This window comes from Empidonax traillii, unplaced genomic scaffold, assembly GCF_003031625.1.
Source record: "Empidonax traillii isolate 1590-97213 ecotype Southwest subspecies unplaced genomic scaffold, ASM303162v1 scaffold831:size274641, whole genome shotgun sequence".
Classification (NCBI taxonomy): domain Eukaryota; kingdom Metazoa; phylum Chordata; class Aves; order Passeriformes; family Tyrannidae; genus Empidonax; species Empidonax traillii.
In genome coordinates this window covers 16779-37055 of record NW_020956024.1, presented here as the reverse complement: position 1 = coordinate 37055, position 20277 = coordinate 16779, and the positions used below count along the sequence as shown (strand labels likewise).

The 20277-nt window shown below is 42.1% G+C and overlaps 1 protein-coding gene across 3 annotated transcripts in view; it reads left to right on the top strand.

Annotated features, from left to right (window-relative positions):
* The window catches only part of KCNH1 (potassium voltage-gated channel subfamily H member 1), a 182627-nt gene extending 164890 nt beyond the window's left edge, over nt 1-17737 (top strand). Inside the window, exons 11-12 of one of the 3 annotated variants that reach the window (XR_003573262.1) lie at nt 11242-12285; nt 16095-17737. Coding sequence is in view for 1 of the 3 variants with exons in the window: in XM_027901997.1 (XP_027757798.1) it covers nt 11242-12090 (849 nt within the window). In the remaining 2 variants the exon portion in view is untranslated. Of the gene's footprint in view, nt 1-11241; nt 13722-16094 lie in introns of those variants that run through there. The other 2 variants (XR_003573261.1, XM_027901997.1) reach the window with 2 other exon arrangements.
* Nucleotides 17738-20277: the final 2540 nt, after the last annotated feature.

Below are 20277 nucleotides of genomic sequence, written 5' to 3'. Positions count from 1 at the left end.
TTGGGAAATAGTGAGCAATGTATTTTTTTGTTGGCGATTCTCATTCAGTTATTAATAGATTGTTTCCTTCTCACATAATGTTACCCAAACTCTTGAACTGGAAAAGGACAGACCTTTTGAGTGGCACTGGGCATTTGGCTTGTGCAGCCATACTGGCTCACTTACTTGGGTAGATTTATTCTCTTTTTATGTAAAGCTGCAGGTTAGTTTGCTTTTCTTCAATATAATAGCTAAACTTTAAGTCTGCTAACTCAGAGACATGTAAAGAAGAGTTCACGTTACTTAGGCAATTTATGCGGGGAATTTTCATCTGAGCATAATGTAATTCTCAGTTTATAATTTCAAGAGCTGCACAAGCCTCATGCTTTGGGGACAGTGAGCATTGTATTTGTGTAGATTGGTTTGTGAGTGGGCATTCAGAGGTAGCTGAATGACTCGTAAGCTTTCGGTAAGCTCTGATTAATTTGAATACATTTGAAAATACATTTGATTCCTCTCTTGGAAAGTAAAATACCTGTCAATCACTGTAAGCCTAATGACAGAAAGCAGATAAATGAAAACAGAGGGAAAAAAGTGCATGAAAGGAAAACAGCGGCTAAAAGGATATTATCTTAATGGCAAGCTAGTGTCTAAAATGTAATCACAGAAAACAATCTATATAATTTAACTGTTCTCTCAACACATCATTGCTTTTCTCAGCTCTACAACCTCTGCATCCATTTCAGATCTCAAGTGAAATCGTGTCTGAGTTAGAGGTGGGGAAAAAAATCCCAAATCCTTGACTCTCACGAATTGCCCAGTTTCTTTCAGGAAACACTTAATAAATGGCAGCAAGCCACAGGGAGCTTGGAGAAACAGACTCTGACTCTTGAGAAGGCACGTTGTACAGATTATATGACATTTTGTATAGTTGTAATTTAGGTGACAGAGAAGCAAGTTCCTGCTGTGCCTTGGGCTCTTCTTAAAGCAGGTTTTGAGGTAGCGTTGTCTACCCAAGAATGCAGGTATTATCTTGATCTGGAATAAAAGATGACACTACATGAACTGTTTGGGTGCCTGACGTGTGCACACGGCTAGAAAAGTACTCCATGTGCTGAAAAAAGAGAAAAAAACCCAAACCCAACTGAACAAACATGAAAATAGTATTTTATAGGAGTTGCTGCTAGAAACTGTGACACTTGGCTGTCAGAAAGAATAAACATATTTTTTTTCCTCATTTACTGGAAACAGGAAGTTTCTACAGAGCATTTTGCATCCTGATGGACATAGGAGTTCTCCAGGGGTGTAGCATTCCCCCACTCAGCTGGCATAATTTCCACAAAGCTCTTGTCTGTATATCAGATATTTGTTTGTAACAGCTACTTTTCATCTTAGAAATAATGAATTTCTAGTAGATCTTTAGCAATATATATTTTAGAGGATTTTTTTTCATATCTCTCTTGCATTCTTTCTGTGTTAGTCACGGAGGTTGCTAAATGAGCTATAATTGTGTCTATCCAAACTATTGACCAGTGTGGTTTCAGTTTTAGTTGTGTGGTTGTCTAAGTTTACTAATGACAATGTTTTGGAGCCTTTTTGGGGGAAGAGACATCTCTTGATGCCTCAAAACCTGCTAGTGAGTCTATTACAGATCAGGCAGGACTTCTCTGTTATTTCCACTAATTGCTTTGGACAGAATTCTGTCTCATTTTCAGTAGTATTTTTGCGAAAGCTTTTTTCTTTTCACTCAACACTAGCACAGCCTGTAAACATGAATTAGGATGAGGAATTTGACATAAAGGAGTAGAGTCTTGAGTTTTGCAGAACTTCTAAAGAACTAATAGTGACATGATTAAACACTAATATTTGAGTTGATATTTCTAGAATTTGTGATTAGGCTACAAAGCAGGCTGCCACAGGGAAGAGCTTCAGCACTGCTGAAGCTGATAGTGCTCATGTCAGTAACATTTAGCCCAGATGTTGTTCTGTACAGACTACAAACCTTTTTTCCTCTATTCATCTGGATAGCATGGATGCTCATGAAATTATGAAGTTGTGTCTCTTCCAAACACTTGTATATTAATGATCCCGAAGTCTAGTTTTTTGGAAAGTAGGTCTCTGTCTGAAGGGCAGGGTGACTCCCCACACAGCAAAGACCTCTTGCAGGAGCAGAAGGGGTGGCTCCTGGGCTGTTTGTCTCCCAGGCCCACCTGAGGTTTGCCAGTACCAGCACTCCTCGTACCAGCACACCTTTACAGCCCCATTGCTAGGACCTTCTGAATCTTAGTTTGCATCAAATTTTCAGGTTACTTATCAAAACCAAAGATGTTTGGGATTGCCCAGGAGGGATGTGGCATTAACTGGAGAGAAACCATTCCTCTTCAGAAGCAGAAACCAAATTCTGCTGCTGTTACAAGTAAAACTAGAGAGCACTTAATGACATTGACAACATTATTACTTTTGCTTTCCTTGTGTGGCCCTAAGTCCCATGCACCGATGCATTTCAGCACAGTGCTGAAGCCCAGGGTCAAAGACAAAACAACATGGGACTACAGTGGGTGATCTGCATCAGACCTTTAACAGGTATGTGGACTTTGAGGATTGTGCCTTGAAACTTGAGCTGCATAATGGGATCTGCACTCTCACTTGTCAGAAATGTCACCTGTGTACTTCTACACCTCTACAGCCCAGAGGTACTACCAAGACTGGCATTTAACCCAGCAATTGTTTATGGCAATAGATAATGGAAGTGAACCCCCTTGCAGATATTGGTGGGAAGCTTCATAAGCCTGCAATGTTGATCCTGCTTTTTATAAGAAGGTAGAACCAGTAATTCCCTCCTTTCTGACAAGCCATCTCAAATAATTGCAAAAGACACAGTCTTCTTTCTCCACCTTTTTCCCTGACACCTGCTAATACACTGCAATAGGGATTTCTCAGCATTGTACTCTACACTGATCACATGCAGCTTTGGTTTCTTTAACATCAGTGTCAAAACCATTTCTATTGCCAAGTCTTCTGTCTTTTTCCTTTTCCCCCCTTCTTGCTCAGAAGAAAAAAAAATTAAAAAAATAAGAACGATTGGATCCAATTTTCATCGGACTAACATCAGCCTGAAGATATTTTCATCAGTTCTTGGCAGATCCTAGATGGACTGTGTAATAATAAATGCCTTTTCATGATTGTTTTTCTCACGCTTAAGTTCATTTTCTGTGAGCACTGTATGAAATAATTTAAAGCTTTTAATGTTTATGATATCTGGCACTTCCAGACTCTGTGAATGTTTCTGTATCTCTGAAAGAGAATTATTAAGCACCAGAGAAAAATGCTGCCATGCTACTTGCCGTTAATGTTGAGGAAGACCTGCCAAATCTTGCAGTATTTGTGCACGCAATAGAGGTGGAAAGAAGGGAAGCTTGCAGAGCTAATTATAGCAGCAGCTTTGTGGCTGGGAGCCTCATAATTGTAACTCCATGATGACAGTCTGATTCAAAAACATGATGAAATCTGTATTTCTATCTATTCCTGTGGGTCTTGGATCAGTTCTTACAAATCAAGGTTGAAAAGAAATTTGGATGCTTTCGCACAAGACCAAAAGATCCTTTCCACTTCACATGCAGGCAGGTCTTTTTTAGCATTTGACAGGATAAGGTTTTCAATATATTCACAATGTGTTTAAATGAAGCATCCCCTGATCTTTAAGCCTGTATCATGCAGTGATGGCACACAGGGCAAAAATATGGTTGCTGCTGCAGTATTTCTGCCTTGCCTTTCTGTTGATTACCTTCTTGGCAGCGTGAGGAGAGGTAAAGAATATGGCTTGCCTTGATTGGGCAGGCAGCATCGTTCTAGCGGGGCTCGTGAACAACTAACAGTTCAGAGGTGGTGAAACCCCTCAGTGGGCTGTTCATTACAAGAACAACTGCAGACAGTGGACTTGTTAATTCTCCGTGTGCACCAAGTGGGCTTCCCTATTGTACCAAAGCAACATGTCATTTTTAGGTGTTTCAGTCAAACCTAAGGAAGTTTCAAAGTGATGTCAAATCTACATAGTACTACACACTGGTGGCTTGTTGGTCCTGCCTGTCCCCATACACAAGTGAAGGGTGTAATAATGGTAAACCTTTGTCTGAAATAGCTGAGCAGTCTGCTCAGATGATTAAGGTTCAGATTTTCAAGCCTTTATTGTATTTTCTTCTGATGTCTTTCCCTCTGGTATTTCTTCTATCGCTTGCATTGGGAACGTTTCCTCAGTAGTGAGTGATGCAGCTGTTCCAGATTTATGTAATTATTTAGGGTTGCCTAGGGATGTTGAAGGAGGCAATAAGAACAAAGCTTTTGTATGTGGCACTTTGCTACAAATTTGTTTGCTGCTTCCAAATACTTTTAACGCCTGAGCAGGAAACCAGTTTTGTCTGTTTGGTAGCCCTTAATGGCTTTCTCCAGCAAGACTTTGCCTGGCTATTGAATGCATGCAGACTTCTTTAATTAAATTCTACAATTTAATTCTAGCTCTGAACAAGAGTGAGAATTTAAGCACTCAACACTGCCTATTAAAGATTCTGGAAGGTAGGAAATAATTCAAACATCTGCAAAGAGTTAAAATTGGAAAACTCAGAGTTCAATTGAAAATTCTAAAGACCTGTTTCATATTAGTAAAACTACTTTCTAAATGCTTCACAGTCATAACTGAGTTGATGTAATACTTCTTTAAAGATTTTTAAACATAAGACCCTAGAATCATTTTCTAGGTTTATGAGAGAGCAAGGAACCAAAATGTTTATCCTCCCTGATAAACTATGCTGGAAAGCTGGTACACAATGGATGAGGAAAAAAATTGAGGTACTCAACAACTTTTGCCTCAGTTTTCAATAGCAGCCTCTTTACTCACACCTCTTGAGTGGATGGGCAGCAGGATAGGGACGGGGGGGCAAAATCCCTCCCCCTGTAAGATCTGGTCCATGACCACCTGAGGAACCTGAATATACATAAGTCCATGGAACCCATGAGATATATCCCAGAGTCCTGAGGGAATTGGTGGATGTAGTGGCCACGTCACTCTCCATGATATTTGAAAAGTCATGGCAGTCAGGTGAAGTCCCAGGTGACTGGAAAAAGCATTGTACCCATCTTTAAAAAAGGATAGAAAGGAGGACTCTGGGAACTACTGACCTGTCAGCCTCACCTCTGCACCTTGGAAGATCATGGAACAAATCCTCCTAGAAGCTGTGCTAAGGCACAAGGAGGGCAGGGTGGGCATTCAGGGCAGCCAGCACAGCTTCACCAAGGGCAATTCCTTCCTGACCAACCTGGTGGCCTTCTGCGGTAGAGTGACTGCGTCAGTGGACAAGGTAAGGATTACAGATGACCCTGAGATTAGCTCAGGTGGTTTTAGCATGATGTGTTATTAACACTGGGTCATGGATTTGATCCACATATTGGCCATTCGCTTAAGAATTGGACTTGATGATCCACGTGGGTCCCTTAAGTCAGAGTATTGTGTGATCATGTAATTTATCTGGACTTCTGTAAAGCCTTTGACATGGTCCCCCACAATATTCTCCTCTCTAAATTGGAGACAGCTGGATTCTGTGGCTGGACTGTTAGATGAATAAGGAATTGGTTGGACAGTCACATCCAGAGGGTAGTGGTCAATGGCTCAGAGCCCCAGAGGACATTGTGAAAAGTGGTGTCCCTCAGGGGTCTGTACTGGGACTAGTGTTATTTAATATCTTCATTAATGACATAGAGAAATGGATTGAGTGCACACTCAGCAAATGTGCAGATGACACCAAACTGAGAGGTGCTGTCAACACGTCTGAAGGATGGGATGCTGTCCAGAGGGACCCAGACAAGCTTAGGAAGTGGGCCCAGGGGAATCTCATGAACATTAACAAGACCAAGTGCAAGGTCCTGTACCTAGATCAGGGTACAGGACCTTGATACCTTGATATTGATACTCTGGCATCAATACATGCTGGGGGATGAACAGATCAAGAGCAGCCCTGCTGAGAAGAACTTGGGGGTGCTGGTGGATGAGAGGCTGGACGTGACCCAGCGATGTGCACCCACAGCCCATCATGTCCTGGGCTGCATCCAAAGCAGCACGGCCAGCAGGTCAAGAGAGGGGATGCTGCCCCTCTGTCTGCTCTGGTGAGATTCTGGTGTCCATCTCTGGGTTCCCCAGCACAGGAAGGACATAGACCTGTTGGAGCTAGTCTGGAGGAGGGTCACCAAAATGATTAGAGGGATGGAGCACCTCTCCTATGAGAAAAGGCTGAGAGAATTGGGATTGTTCAGCATGAAGAAGAGAAGGCTTTGGGTGACCTAATTATGGCCTTCCAGGAGCTGAAGGGAGCCTACAACAAAGACAGGGAGACTTTTTACAGGAGTATGTATTGACAGAACAAGGGGGAATGGCTACAAACTGAAAGAAGATAGGTTTAGATTAGATATTAGGAAGAAATTCTTTACTATGGCGGTGGTGAGACACTGGAACAGGATGCTCAGAGAAGGTGCGGGTGGCCCATCCCCAGAATGTTCAAGGACAGGCTGGATGGGGCTTTGAGCAACCTGGTCTAGTGGAAGGTATCCCTGCCTGTGGCAGAGGAGTTAAAACTAGATAAACATTAAGGTCCCTTCTAACCCAAGACATTCTATGATTCTGTTATTCTATGAAACTTAGTCTTGAATCAAAAAATAAAGGTATCTTTCATCAAGGTGTGATGGTGGATTCTGTGTTACCGTCAAACCAGTTGTTTTTCTAAAAGATGTAATCTAGTGGTAACAATATTCCCCTCAAGGAATGCCTTCAGAGCAATTCTGTGACCTGCCTTATTCTGGAGGTCACACTGCCATATGTTATTCTGATCTTATCACAAAGAAATTATGAAAGTCATATTCATGAATAATGTACATGTTATGTTATTTAAATGATGCTTGGATTTCAGTGCTGAGCACAGTAAAATCTGTGGAACAATTGCTGGGCACTTCACAGTTCACAACCAAGTAAGGTATTTCAGGTATTCATATATGTCCATCTAATTTTTTAATACTTTAACATTAATCTCTAAAAACATTGATTCTACAAATACAACTTGAAAATTCCACAATGATTAAAAAGAGACAGAGTCTTTCCCCTAAACTTATATAAGGCTTCACAACTAGTTACTACTGAGGAAAAGGAAACATGCCAGATGTAATTCAGCCTTTCTTCCATGGACAGGACTTATGCGCAGGCAGGAATTGTGGCCACAGAGAGCATGCTGTCGTCTGTGGGGACATATGGGAGCAGGAGTGCACCCAAATGTGTCCTCACATTTCTCCACTTCTCTGAGTGCACTATCAAAAAAATAAGATTGTTATTGAGTCATCAGAACTGCTTGTCTTGGTTAAGTGTTTATATGATTGCAAGAATCTGTGCCTAACAGACCTATTTTTCAAGTTTTTGGCAAACCTAGGCTGATACCTCCACAACATTCAAATTTCTGGTATCTTGCAAAGCTTCCTCGTGGAGGCACAAGATTCAACATCTTTTTAGTAAAAATAGAATTATGAAATGAAATTTCAGATTGGAGATGTGAAATATACAGTTTTAGGCCTGGTGTTTAAACTTCATGTTATTTCATCTCAATTCTGGTTCTTTGTTGATATTTTGGTCTTGACATAGTGTTAAAATGCTCCCACTATATTTTTTCTGTGTGCTTAGGTCTTGAAGAGCATGATGTTATGGAGAACTACATAGCTTGTAAAGTGCCCTCTGTTTGTGCAGTGTGTAATACACGGGCTAGGAGATTTTGAGTTTACAAAGCACTATCCCTTCCCAGACAGAAATGAATGCTTGGACAGAAAGAAAGAGGGACTGTTCTAAAAGCTGTCTTGGAATCTTTGCCATAATATGCTGAGGTTTGACTTTCATTAAGATCCATATGTGTAGCCCTATCAAATTCCACATGAAAATGTCTGTGTAGGTCCAAACTTCTCTTCCTTACAACAAATGAAATCTATTTTCTTTTCCTTTGTACTCTTACTGCTTGTAGGAGCAGGTGTACTTACGGTGGCATAACAACTACATTTCCAGAATAACCTAGCTGCTGCTTAAGCTGTTTAACAACTTAAAAATTGTGTTTCCCTTAACATTTGTAAGAAAACAGTCCGTTTAAAAATTATTTGTATTTTTATTTATAAGGACTTGCATTTAATCTTTAAAATAGGCAGAGAAACATTCAAAAATTGAGTTAATTAAAGTCTTTTCAATTACTTCTGATATTTGCATAGTTATAACATTTTTTCCTTAATACATAAATATGGAGCTATCTGATGAAATTATGGCATTGGGGAACTTGCAAAAAAGGAGACAAGTGACAGCTTTGCCTGGGCTTCCTAAACAGAAGTTGCTCTCTGACAGCTATTTATCCACTGTCTTAAGAGTTAAAAGGAGCCAACCCAAGAGCTGGAGGTGATGTCCCCTGGCAAATGTGCGTAGGTTTGATTTGCATCACGTGAGTGCAGCCTGTTACATAAATGCATACATGTCGGAGATGTCAGGCAGGGTGGAAGACCTGAGGGTTGCATTTCTGCATTCATGCAGGTTGTTGCTGCTGTGGTGTCCTTCCCTCATAGCTGCTGTAAGGCCTCACTTGGAAAATGGAAATCAGGGGTCTCATTAGCTTGATAGCAGTTACCCATGGCAAAGGCTATGTAATGTTCCCTCCATATGCATTCCTGTTCCTGCAGCAGCCAGATCTCCTGAAGGCAAAGCAGTGAAGGTGTGTTCAGGGTCCTGAGGCTGATCACCACTCAGCAGGGAAGCTGATGGCAGCTTATCCATGGCAGAGTGTACTTGGCATCCACACTATGGGATGCCCACAGGATGGGTTCACCCAGGCAGTGCCATGGAGAGCAGTGGAAGCTGTGGATGGATAAGTGCTACCAACAGCTTCTCTGTCAGTGCTCACCTTTTTGTGTTTCCCAGTAGATTTGTTTATCATGTACTCCAACAGGGGGATCATGCTACTAGCTGCCTGAGGTGCAGTGGTTACTATGGGTTCGGCCAGTCTGTTAATAAGTGATTGCTTGAAACTTGCTTATTGCTCTCTCACCTGCATGGTGCTGGAGCAGAGGCAGGTTCTGTAAATAAGTTACCCATCTATGTTGCAAAAGCCAGTCATTAAAGGTGAGAAGTGCCCCAGTGCACAAGGTGCTGAATGGGCTGTGTGGAGCAGGGCTTGGCTCAGACACAGACTCAGCAAAGCAATCTGGCCTCTAGCTCTGTCGAGCCAGCCCTGTGAGGGCGACCATTGCACCAGCCCGTCATGCATCCCTCTGAACATTTAAGGAAAGCACACTGTCCTGATCCATAAGTCAGACTGAGACGACCTGCTCGTGTACAAAGTGATGTGAGCCCTGTTAACTGCATCTGGCACAGGATGTGGATGTCCACACCAGGACCAAACATACAAACTGCAGGAGAGGGAAAGTTTGGGGACACAGAACTTTGCAGAAACAGATTGACTTGCCTTGTAGCTTGCCTTGTATATTGCCTGTAGGCTTTGTGCCCCCAGATCCAGCCTCAGGATGCTGCTGGAGTGACCCCCCAAGACCCCGCCTGGCATCGCTCAGCTCCAGCAGGGCATGCAAGGCAGATGCCCTAATGCTGGGCTGACACTTGCCCGTCAGGTAAAGTGGAAGACTGCCAGTGTGTGGGAAGCCATTAACCCGCAGGATTGCGTTGAATCTCCCTTCCCAGAGAGTGCTATTCTTTCACTTCTAAGGATTACGCTTCTTTGTCCACTTTCTACTGAGCTCCCTGTAGACTGAGTTTCCTGAGGGGGTAAAAAATAAAAAGACTGTTAAGTACCCTGTTTTCTTATTCTTATCTCATATTTAGTTTCCTAATTGCAGCTTGGAAATAAAATATCCTTCCTGCTAATTTTATTCTTTTGTATTTGGGAAATGTTGCCAAGTCTGACGACTTCTTCCTTTCAAAGATGCACTGTTAAGATGTTTTTTTCCCCCGCTTCACAATGACAGAACTGTTAAGAAGCATTGGAGTCTGGAGAAACATTCATTTTGCGTGTGCCAGGGAAGCAGTGCTTATTAGCTCTAGCTTAATTTAAATCCGTCTGTAGCAGAGGGATGGGTTTATTTACACATTTCCTAATAGTGATTTGAATCTGAAAGTTATTTCTGCATTGGAGTGTAAGGTTTTTGAGTGCATTTCCCCAAAAGCAGCTAAAGAGATTAGGTGTCAGTGTTCAGCAGAAGCTAGGGGCTACCTCTTCTACACTCTGTTATTGAAAACTTAGGGGACCTCTCATTTTCAAACAAAGACTACTTACTGGTTCTCATTTAATGCCACACTGGAGGGGTTTTTTGCTTGGAAAATATCAATACCAATGTAAAAGTTTTTGAAGAGAATGTATTGCCATTGAATACAGGGAAGAAACATTGCCTGGCTGCAGACTGGGAGACTGTGAGGCTTTGATCAGTCCTGTGAGACCCACAGGCTGCTCCTACAGAGATTGCTTATCCTACAGGCTCAGGAAGATATAATTAGGAGGGTAAATGGAAAATTAATGTTTCTTTGTGCAAAAATGTTACCCTTTGCATAGAAATAAAGAAATCAAGCCGTGAACAGCTTCCCTGTGTCTTGCGAAGCCCATCCCTCATTGTCCTTGTGCTCTTGGCTGTGGGACTGACTTGAGCTTTGCCTCATCCCTGAACTGCACTTTGCTTCTAGAAGAATGTGGGAAGGAAGGGAGTGGCAAGCAGCACTTTGCAAACTGCCACTGAAGAGTCCAGAATAATCTCTGCTGTACTGACACCATGAGTGGCCAAGGTGCATTGAAGCTATATCAGATCTTTTGTGGTGAGTGAGCTCTGAGATGAGACTGCTGGGAATGGCTCTGTACTATTAGAAACTATGGAGTTGGGAAAACAAATATGAGAAGTCACTTTTAACAAAAATAGAGCTTCCTGGGATCATTATACTTACAATGGCACTGCCTTGCTGACCTCTCAGAGCTGGAGAAATCTATTCTTTTTTTCTTTCCGGTGTTATAAGACAGATTGTGTCTGCTCTTAAATAATGAAATAAGCCAAGTTCCACACAACATAAGACATTTGAAAATGTTGCTATAAATGTGCAGGGGTTGTGCATTTCTCAGTTAAAACAGATTCTTTCAAATGGCTCTTTCTCCAACTCTTCCCCGTTAACAAATGTGCAGTTAATCACAGACTGAAATCTCTTTCCCCCTGTAGATTGTGTTCCGGAAAATCAGCGACGTCAAACGTGAAGAGGAGGAGAGGATGAAGAGGAAGAACGAAGCACCTCTGATCTTACCCCCGGACCACCCGGTTCGCCGGCTGTTCCAGAGGTTCAGGCAGCAGAAGGAAGCGCGGCTTGCAGCAGAGAGGGGCCGAGATCCGGACGACCTGGATGTGGAAAAGGGCAATGCTCTAGGGGAGCAATCCGCTGCTCGCTCGGTGGTCAAAGCCAGCGTCGTGACTGTACGGGAGAGTCCGGCGACCCCTGTGTCCTACCAGCCCGCGTCGACCTCTGGGGCCTCCGACCAGGCAAAGCTGCAGGCCCCAACACTGGACCACGCAGGGTGTAAAGCCTCGGGGGACTATCCCCGACGGAAAGGCTGGGCCAAATTCAAGGAAGCCTGTGGGAAAGGTGAAGACTGGAACAAGGTCTCTAAAGCAGAGTCCATGGAGACTTTACCAGAGAGAACTAAAGCTTCAGGAGAAGCTACCCTGAAGAAGACAGACTCTTGTGACAGTGGCATTACGAAAAGTGACTTGCGCTTGGATAACGCTGGGGAGACGAGAAGCCCACAGGACCACAGTCCGGTCCTCACTGAGGTCAAGCACTCCTTTTATCCCATCCCAGAACAGACTCTTCAGGCCACCATGCTAGAAGTGAAGCATGAGTTGAAAGAGGACATCAAGGCTTTAAACACAAAAATGACCAATATAGAAAACCAGCTTGCTGAGATACTTAGGATATTGACCTCAAGAAGAAGCTCCCAGTCGCCACAGGAGTTGTTTGAAATATCAAGGCCCCAGTCTCCAGAATCAGAAAAAGACATGTTTGGAGCTAGCTGAGGTGTTTCTTTTAAAAAACAAACAAACCAATAAACAAAGGAACAGCCCCCTAACACTTTACATTTAACCTTTCTAGAAAACGAGTGAGGGGCCAGTTCACTAAGCATGTTCCCTCTGTCTAAAAAGGTATGGTAACAGGAATTGCAACCTCATGTCAAGATGGCAGCTGACTTTGAAGCCTTTTTGACAGCAAGGGTACAGTTTCTGAAGTTTTTATTTTCTCCCTCGGTGCCCATTCCCCCTGACTCCCTCTCTTTCCCTCGGGATGTTGGAATAAGAATTCTGACAGCAGCAGCCGTTCCTGTGAGCCCCAGGTGACCTCTGAGGTTTTTGGAGCATGCCTTACGTCCTTCGCTCGGGTTTTGCCTATGTGAATAAGCACTTGCAGGGTGCTTATATTTTCAGCATTTGGTGGGTTATTTGTTTTTTGGTTTTGTTTTTTTGTTGTTGCTGCTGCTGCTGTCACTGTCTCAGTCACCTGTACAGCATGTTTGATGTCACAGTATATTTTCATTTATCTGTAATAATGCAAAGAGCAGTAGCAGATGTATTCCACGTCAATAGATTGTGTGCTATTCGGTACTGAAGTTTCTTTTGGGTAGTCAAGGAAGGGCTAATAAGGGGAAAAAAAATGATATTTTTTAATTGCAAACTGACATTGCTAGCAATTACATTTAGCAACATCTTCAAAAATAGCCACAGTATTTCAGATCTGTTAATAAATGGGAACTTCCACACTGTCATTCACTGGATCAAGGATACTGGTTTTTCAGAAACTTAATTTCTGTCTCAGATGTCTTTCAACATTTGTTGCTTTTGCTTCTAACTCCATTTGCTGGAGACCAGAGTTGAGTGTGCAGCGTACCTGAGTGCAGCCCACTGCACAACGTATTGTGAACATCACTAACAGGTCCTGCAGATTTGCCTCCTGATGAAAATATACTGTGGCATTTCATGTCCTGGTTTTGCTAAGAATCTGCTCTTTTAATTCTTGTTAAATTATTATTCAAAAGTTTCTGTTTTGATAACATTCATTGTAGCCAAAGGCTTTCACAGAATTTTTAACAGTTTTAGATTGTGGCATTTTCCTCTACATCCAGATGTATTGTTCCTGATCTAATCTAGCTAGGAAGCAAATGGATAGTAGAGGTAGAAATACAGTGCTTACTGTATGCAAGTGCTATTGTAGCAAGGAAACAAAGAGATCTGCTTCTTAAAGAAGGAGATGTTTCCAAAACTTATATTTTCATAACTTTTTTTGGAGGATGATTGAAGCACTTTACCAAAACTACTCTTTATTATTCATATAGGGTAGCATAGCTGGTATCATGACTTGGGTTCTCACCTTGGAATATAGGTGTATATTCACAGTATATTCACTCCACTGATCTGGTATGTTCACTGCTTAGCAGTAGATTGGAGTTCAGAAGTATAGCGCCACACTTTTATGGGTTTTCATTTTTGATGGCAATAGGTCTTAACACTGTGTGTGTTGAGTCTCATTCTTTTTCCATGGTACTAAGTCATTTAGAGAGAAACACATGATTTTTTGGGGGGAAGATGTTGTTTGTGTACGGAAGAGGCAAGGAAAATGACCAGTTTAAAGGATTTCTGCTGGCCTGATGACTGCCACAGTGGTGAGGCTGTGCTGTGCAAAGCTACCAGCTCTGGTCATGTGGTCAGGGTATTTATACCTGTTCCTGCAGCAACTGCCCTTGCTCTCAAAGATGCTGATTATTCCAAGTGCAGCACCACCATTTACAAGTCCAGAGGCAGATGGTTTAGGATTGGCTTTCAAGGGTCTTACACCCTGTTTCAATATGGAAGTGCCCACAGACTGTGAATTCTTATCCAGGGACTGAAACATTCCTGAGAAACAACTCTCAGGATCAAATCTGTAGGTTACCTTCTTCCCTCCCACAACAAAATGTAGTAGGGAGGCGAGTTGCTCTGAAACTAAGATGCCATTTCCTTAATTTATTTTCGATTCCATGTTTAGGTTTTTCCAGTGGTAGCTGGTGTCTTTTACAGTTGTGCACTGCACACCTGCAGCGCTGAGGAAGGCTCTCTTTGACCAAAGCCATGCTGTGTGTTTGGTGCTTTAATCACTGTAAGTGGCAGCAGTTACCTGCAACAGCTATGGCATGGCTGCTGTAAGAAACTCATACATCCATGGTTTCAGTTAGAAACTGTTGAATGATTTTTTTTTTTTTTCTTTTTGGTCTCTTTAATCAGTAAATTCCACGTAAGTAAACTCTAGGTGTACTGACATACAAGGATTTGTAATTGATTTCCCAAAGTTCCAGCAAGTTTTTAAAGACTGCCTTGGAGTCAGTTTCCTGACCAAGGCAAATTTTTCACCAGCATGATGTTCTTGACACTTTCTTGGTTTTCTTCATAAAATTTTTGAAAGGCTGAAAGTCTTAGCAAGTCCTTTGTGAAAGTGTTATCCATTTACCTGCAGTTGGATAAACGTGGACATTAGCTTATCCCAGGTGGATGAGGGAGGAAATGTTTACATTACAACCTCCCAAGTATGTGCCTACTCTTTCCAGAATTGCAGTACAGACGTAGAGTTAAATGTGCAGTTGCAGGTTACCTGGCCCTTTGTTGCTGATACTGAATTGATGTTTCTTGGTGATACTTTTGTGTGCCCTCAGGGATATGCTAAAGGTTATTCTGGTGTTGCCTATTGCCCAGCCTGGAATCTCAACAGGACCAGCCCTAGAGTTATAATAATAATCCACTCCTATGAACAAAGGCAGACAACTGCCCATTTTCTGAGGGTGCTCCTTGTGTAGCCTGATGCTCAGTATGATACTGAACTGCTGCACACCCCATGTGACAGTGGGTGGGCACAGCACCAAGTCCTTTTCTAAGGCTTTTTTCAGACTCTTGCAATGGCCTATAAAGGCATTTGTAATGACTCCAAAGATTGTAACACACTTGTGAATTCCAGTGAAAATTTAATGTCTTTGAAGATTATGACCAAATTCAATTTTGTTGTGGTCATGAAACTGCAGAGAAACTGTTCAATGACACCTTCAGAGTGTCTGCTCCATGTCACTCAGATTTGTACAGCTGTTAACTGAGATTAGGCCCATTTTTATGAACTGTCAAGCACTAAAACTACTTGTAGGAAAGTGCATCATCTCTCAGTAACCTGTATTTGTTGTAAGAGAATTTGAAAAATGATGCTATCTAGGATGAGCTTTGATCTTTGGATTCCCTGGGCTACCGAGTGGTTAAAAAAATGAATGAGTCCATGCCCACTTTGGGACTAGTCACTCGTTTGAAACTTGGACTAGTTTGGACCTGTGCTGTGGTGCCCAGGCACCGCTGATGTGACACTTTTCCTTTAAAGAGTGGCTGAAAACACCTGTGTTACAAATCTGTCTTTCTCCACTGAGCCTTACACTCGGATGACTGTGGCTGGACAGCATGTGTACCCACTGTAATTGTTACTTATTCTTTCTTTTTTTTGTCAGTCTTTCCTTCTTCTCTTGTTCCTCTGTACATGGTGGTTAAGCCTTTTCACTTAAATTACTTTCCAGGTTAGAAATGAAGGACCTCTGAACATAAGATTCTGCCCCTTCACAAGCAAATGCTTGTACATATTGTAAGAAAAAAAACCCAAAGCCTCAGTTTTAACTGTGTTCTGGCACAGTGCTTCTGCCATTTAAGAACCTGCTAAATAGGCTGCACCATTCTAAAAGAGATGGTGTGCTACATTTTGATATATGGTGTCATTAAATTTCAGTCAAAAGAAGGTAGTTGAGAAAAAGAGCCTGGGTTATGATTTGGTAAAATGGGAACTTTCTGAAAGTGCATGCTTTCCGAATGGTGAGAAAGAATACCAATACGCAGCACAAAAAAAAAAAAAAAAAGGATTAAAAAAGCAAAACCCAGCCCTCATCCCTACCATGTTCAGATACATTTACTTCTGTCCAGTATTACATGTATAAGTTTGAAAACACCATTCTTGCTTTAAATCTCTTCCACAGTGCTGCCCTGAATCCCAGCGAACACCCTGTTTAACAGCTTGGAAGGTGACGTTCTGTTTCTACAGTACTTCCCTTTAATGACCTGAACAAGATATTGACTGTGACTATCTGGTGATATATTTTCAATCATTCTTAACCAATCTGTGAAAAAAAATCAGTACATAATTTGTCTTTACTATATAAACAATGTGTATGATTACGCTCGTGCAGATGCGTGTACATACACACATATATATAATATCAGTGTACAGTGAGTCTATGGATTGCATTTCTGTTAAGTAAAAGTACGTTCCTCATTTTATGATTCCAGTTCAAGAAGGGAGCTTAAATCTTCCCAGTAGACATCCACAGAATATCCTAGTTAGTGTCTTGTTTGTTAACTGTTGAACTTTTAAGGCCATGATTTTTGAATTTTCTAGTTGGCCTCTAATTCATACTGTGAGTGTAGTAAATAGTGTGACTGAGAGAAGATCTGACAAAGGGTCATGATAATCAGAAAGAGAAATCCACATGAAATTGGAGAAACACTGTATTCTAGTTAGTGAGGATAAGGCTCATAAGCCGATATTTGTTGTTCACAGTATCTTTGAAGCCAAGATGCCCTGGTAGTGTTTCTCATGGCTTCTGCAAGAGAGATGATGGAATAAATGGAGTTATTTTTCCTGGTGCCAGGGGCTGCCTCAAAGGTGCTGAGCCTATCTTTCTCCTCATGGGCAGCATAACACATGGTTGCTGCACCTCTGCTTTCCTGTCCTGGTGTTAGGCGGTAAAAAGCATCGTCTACTGAATTCTTCATTTCCACGTAGTCTCCTGTGGGTGTATTGGCAATAACAAAGTCTGTGTTTTAGCTGCACTTATGATTCATTAAGACAAACATTTTAGAGAGAGTCTCATCCAGGGGAACCTCCAGAAGTTTGAGGTGAGGCACAGTAGGATACTGTATCCTCCAGTCCAATATAGTTTTGACCACATTGTTGTGGCAAGCATTGATTCAATTAAATAAAAATAAAGCTTTTTTTGCAATAAGATATATCCAGCATTTAGCCTTAAGACCCTTTCATAAGTGATATAATTCAAACTGTGATTCCATTTTCCTTCCTTCTTAATGTTCTTTAGTATTTACAGTGTTGCCTAAAGATGAAGCACTTTGATTAGCTTTCTAAATCTAATGGAAATCACTTGCTGGTAATCACATTTCTTTCTCCACTGATTGCCTTCTTATTAGGATAATGAATTACTCCAATAGCCCTCTCCCCTCATAAAGTAAAGAGACACAGCTATTGTCTAAACACTTTTGTACATCAGGGAGCCAACCCGTCATACTGCAAAAGTGTTGGTTTCAAAGATGTTTTTTTTACAGTTCAACAAAGCTAATGTGAATTTACCTGCAACTGTAATTTGTTTCAAGCTGATTGTTGAGTGTTGTGTAAACATATTTGATGTGTAATCCCAGAACACCTCTGTAACTGGATCTAAATGCCTAATGTTAACAAAACAGTTCGGGGTTTTCAGTAACTGTTCTGGAAGGCTCATGGTTTTCTTTCTTCTTCCCACTAAATCTGTGACCACTAACATAGAAAAAGAGTCATTTTAGCTGTAGATGAAAGAAGTTCAATAATCTTGTATCAGGATGAACTGCTATATAAAGAAATACCAAGTTTTCTAATGAATGTGTTATATTATCGTACCTACATACAATCAATATTTGTACATCTGTTGGAGACCTGTCTGCGTTCCAATATTTAGCAACCACTGCATGGACACTTGATTGATATGCAGCTAATGCAGTTGCTTTGGCGCTTTTCAATGTACTTCACTTGCTTTTATCCTTTCAGAAATCCACCAAATACTCTTGGTTCTTTTTCTTTGCATTTGTCACTTTGTTCAATGAAGCATGACTAGAAAAAGAGAACGAGTAGATACTATTTTTGTGGTCAGCAAAGCAGCTGCCAGTAGATAGACAGCGTGTGTATGTATGTATGCACACTGTCTGGGAATGTTTCTGTTACAAATGCAGCCACCTACATTAATGATATCCCTAGTCAACATTTTTAAACAAGCACAAATAATATTTGTAAAAAAAAAAGTTTAATTTTATTTATTATAGTAATAAACTATTTTATACATTACAGTTGGTTTGGTGTGCTTTCCTACGTGTTGAATATGTTCTTATAAGATCAACAATCTAGAACTTCTGGCTAGCAGTTTTGTTGCTGTTGGTTTGTAACCAAAGTGTTATCAGTGGAGCAGTGTGATCTTATTGTTCCATTTGTAAATAATTCAGGTTGTTTCCTCAGATTTTTGTCTGCTGCATATCAGTGCAGTTGGGATTTACACCTCCAGCATCACTGTAAACTGAACTCAGGTGTTCTGTAAAGTGAATATCCTGGCACCCCAGGCAGTGTCCTGCACCATGGACCCCAGTCTGGGCCAGTTATCTGCTGAGCAGGAATGAGATCACCAGAGGACTGCCTGTGACCTGTCTGAAATGGTCATTCCGTATCCTGAGGGTGCATGTGTCTGTACTTGGTCTGTATTTCAGACAACGTTCACTACTGCAATATCTGACAACTATTACAAAACTTATGGCAACCACAGTACTAGAGGGAGATCAAAGAAGCTTCTGCTGCCCTGTCACCTGCTGCAGAAGAAAGTGACATTATTATGGACTTACACAAAGACAAGCCCCACAGGAGTGAAGCCCCTAGTGTTGTGTCCCCTGCAGTGACACTTCTGCAACAGGTGGCAATGAGTACTGTTTTGTTGGCTACCACAGCAAAGGAATCCATAGCCAGAGGTGATGGGGAGATCCTTTCAGGTCAGAATAGACATATGTGACAGGATCACAGTCAGCAGCCGTTCCTGCAGTCCAGGAGACACTCTGGAAGTTTATATGATGTTTTAGTCTTCAGGATGTCAGCCTGGCCCCTGTAAGTTTTGCACCCATTTTTGTGGTTCATTCTCCATCCTCTCACTCGAGGGTCTGGTGAATGTGCCTGTCACCTGCATTAAGACACTACATGGCATTGTGAAACTCATCTTCAAAAGAACAGCAATAAAGCACAAGCTTTCAGACTGCAGAGTTGAGGCGGAACTGTACAAAGCAGCCAAGGAACACAATGAGGAGCTATTTTTAACACCATTTCTGCATCCTCTGTCATATGTGGTGTGACAGAATCTCCTGTCACTAGGATTGCTTCCCTGGCCAGTGTGAAAATCCAGCTTTCTTTTGCCTAACATTATACAGTGTTTCCTATACTTACCAGAAAAGGGAATATTACCATAGTGAAGGCATGCACTTTTTGTTGTTGGTTTTTTTGGTTTTTTTTTTTAGATCTCTAGAGGCTGTTGTGCTTGTTTTCTGAACTCTCCATTTCTTTCCTTGCTCAGGCATTTACTGCACTCTTAGCAGCCTCCCTGGCTATGCTGCAAGCTTCAGTGAGTGCAGAGAGAGGTGGCACTGCCCGTACGATGTTCCCCATCAGTTTCCCTCCCCTCAGCAGCCCCACAGCATTTCAGACCAAAGGTTCTTAATTACAGCACTCTTTGCTGAGGTTTGTGTGCCCAACTGCAAAGGCTCATGTTCCACTTGCTGACCTGTCAGGCCTGGGCTCAGCTGGGCAGCAGCTGCCCCAGCAGCTGTGAGCAGCCCCCAGCTCACCTGCACCAGCCCCTGCTCCTCATTCACTGCACCTGGGAGCACATTCCTAGCAGGAACAAATATGTCCTATGTGTGTCCTATGGCTCCTGACTTTTCTCAGGAATAGGTTCAGGTATTGCTGCTTTTGTTTGGTTAAGAGTTAGTGTGCAAAGCGTACCACCTACAAGATGCCTGAAGGTGAGTAACCAGAGGAGAGCTTGGGGTTGGAGCCTGTGCAATGCTGTACAGCCTCCTTGGGGCTGTAAAGGAGCCCCTTGCTGGTGGTATCAGATGGCAGAGGGTTCAAGCCCTATGGATTCTTCCTTGCCTGGGTGGCAGCTGTTGGGGACCTCTGCCAGGGATGTGGTGGCTTTACCTGGCTGGGTTTGTGGCCCCAGGGCAGCAGCAAGGACTCCCAGGGCAGTGTGCAGTGCGGCAGCTTGTGGGGAAGTGAGTGCTGCCTACACAGTTTTAAATTCTGCATTTGATAATAGAGGTTCTTTAATTGCCCTGTGGAGCATTTTAGTATCTCTGTTAAGGTTG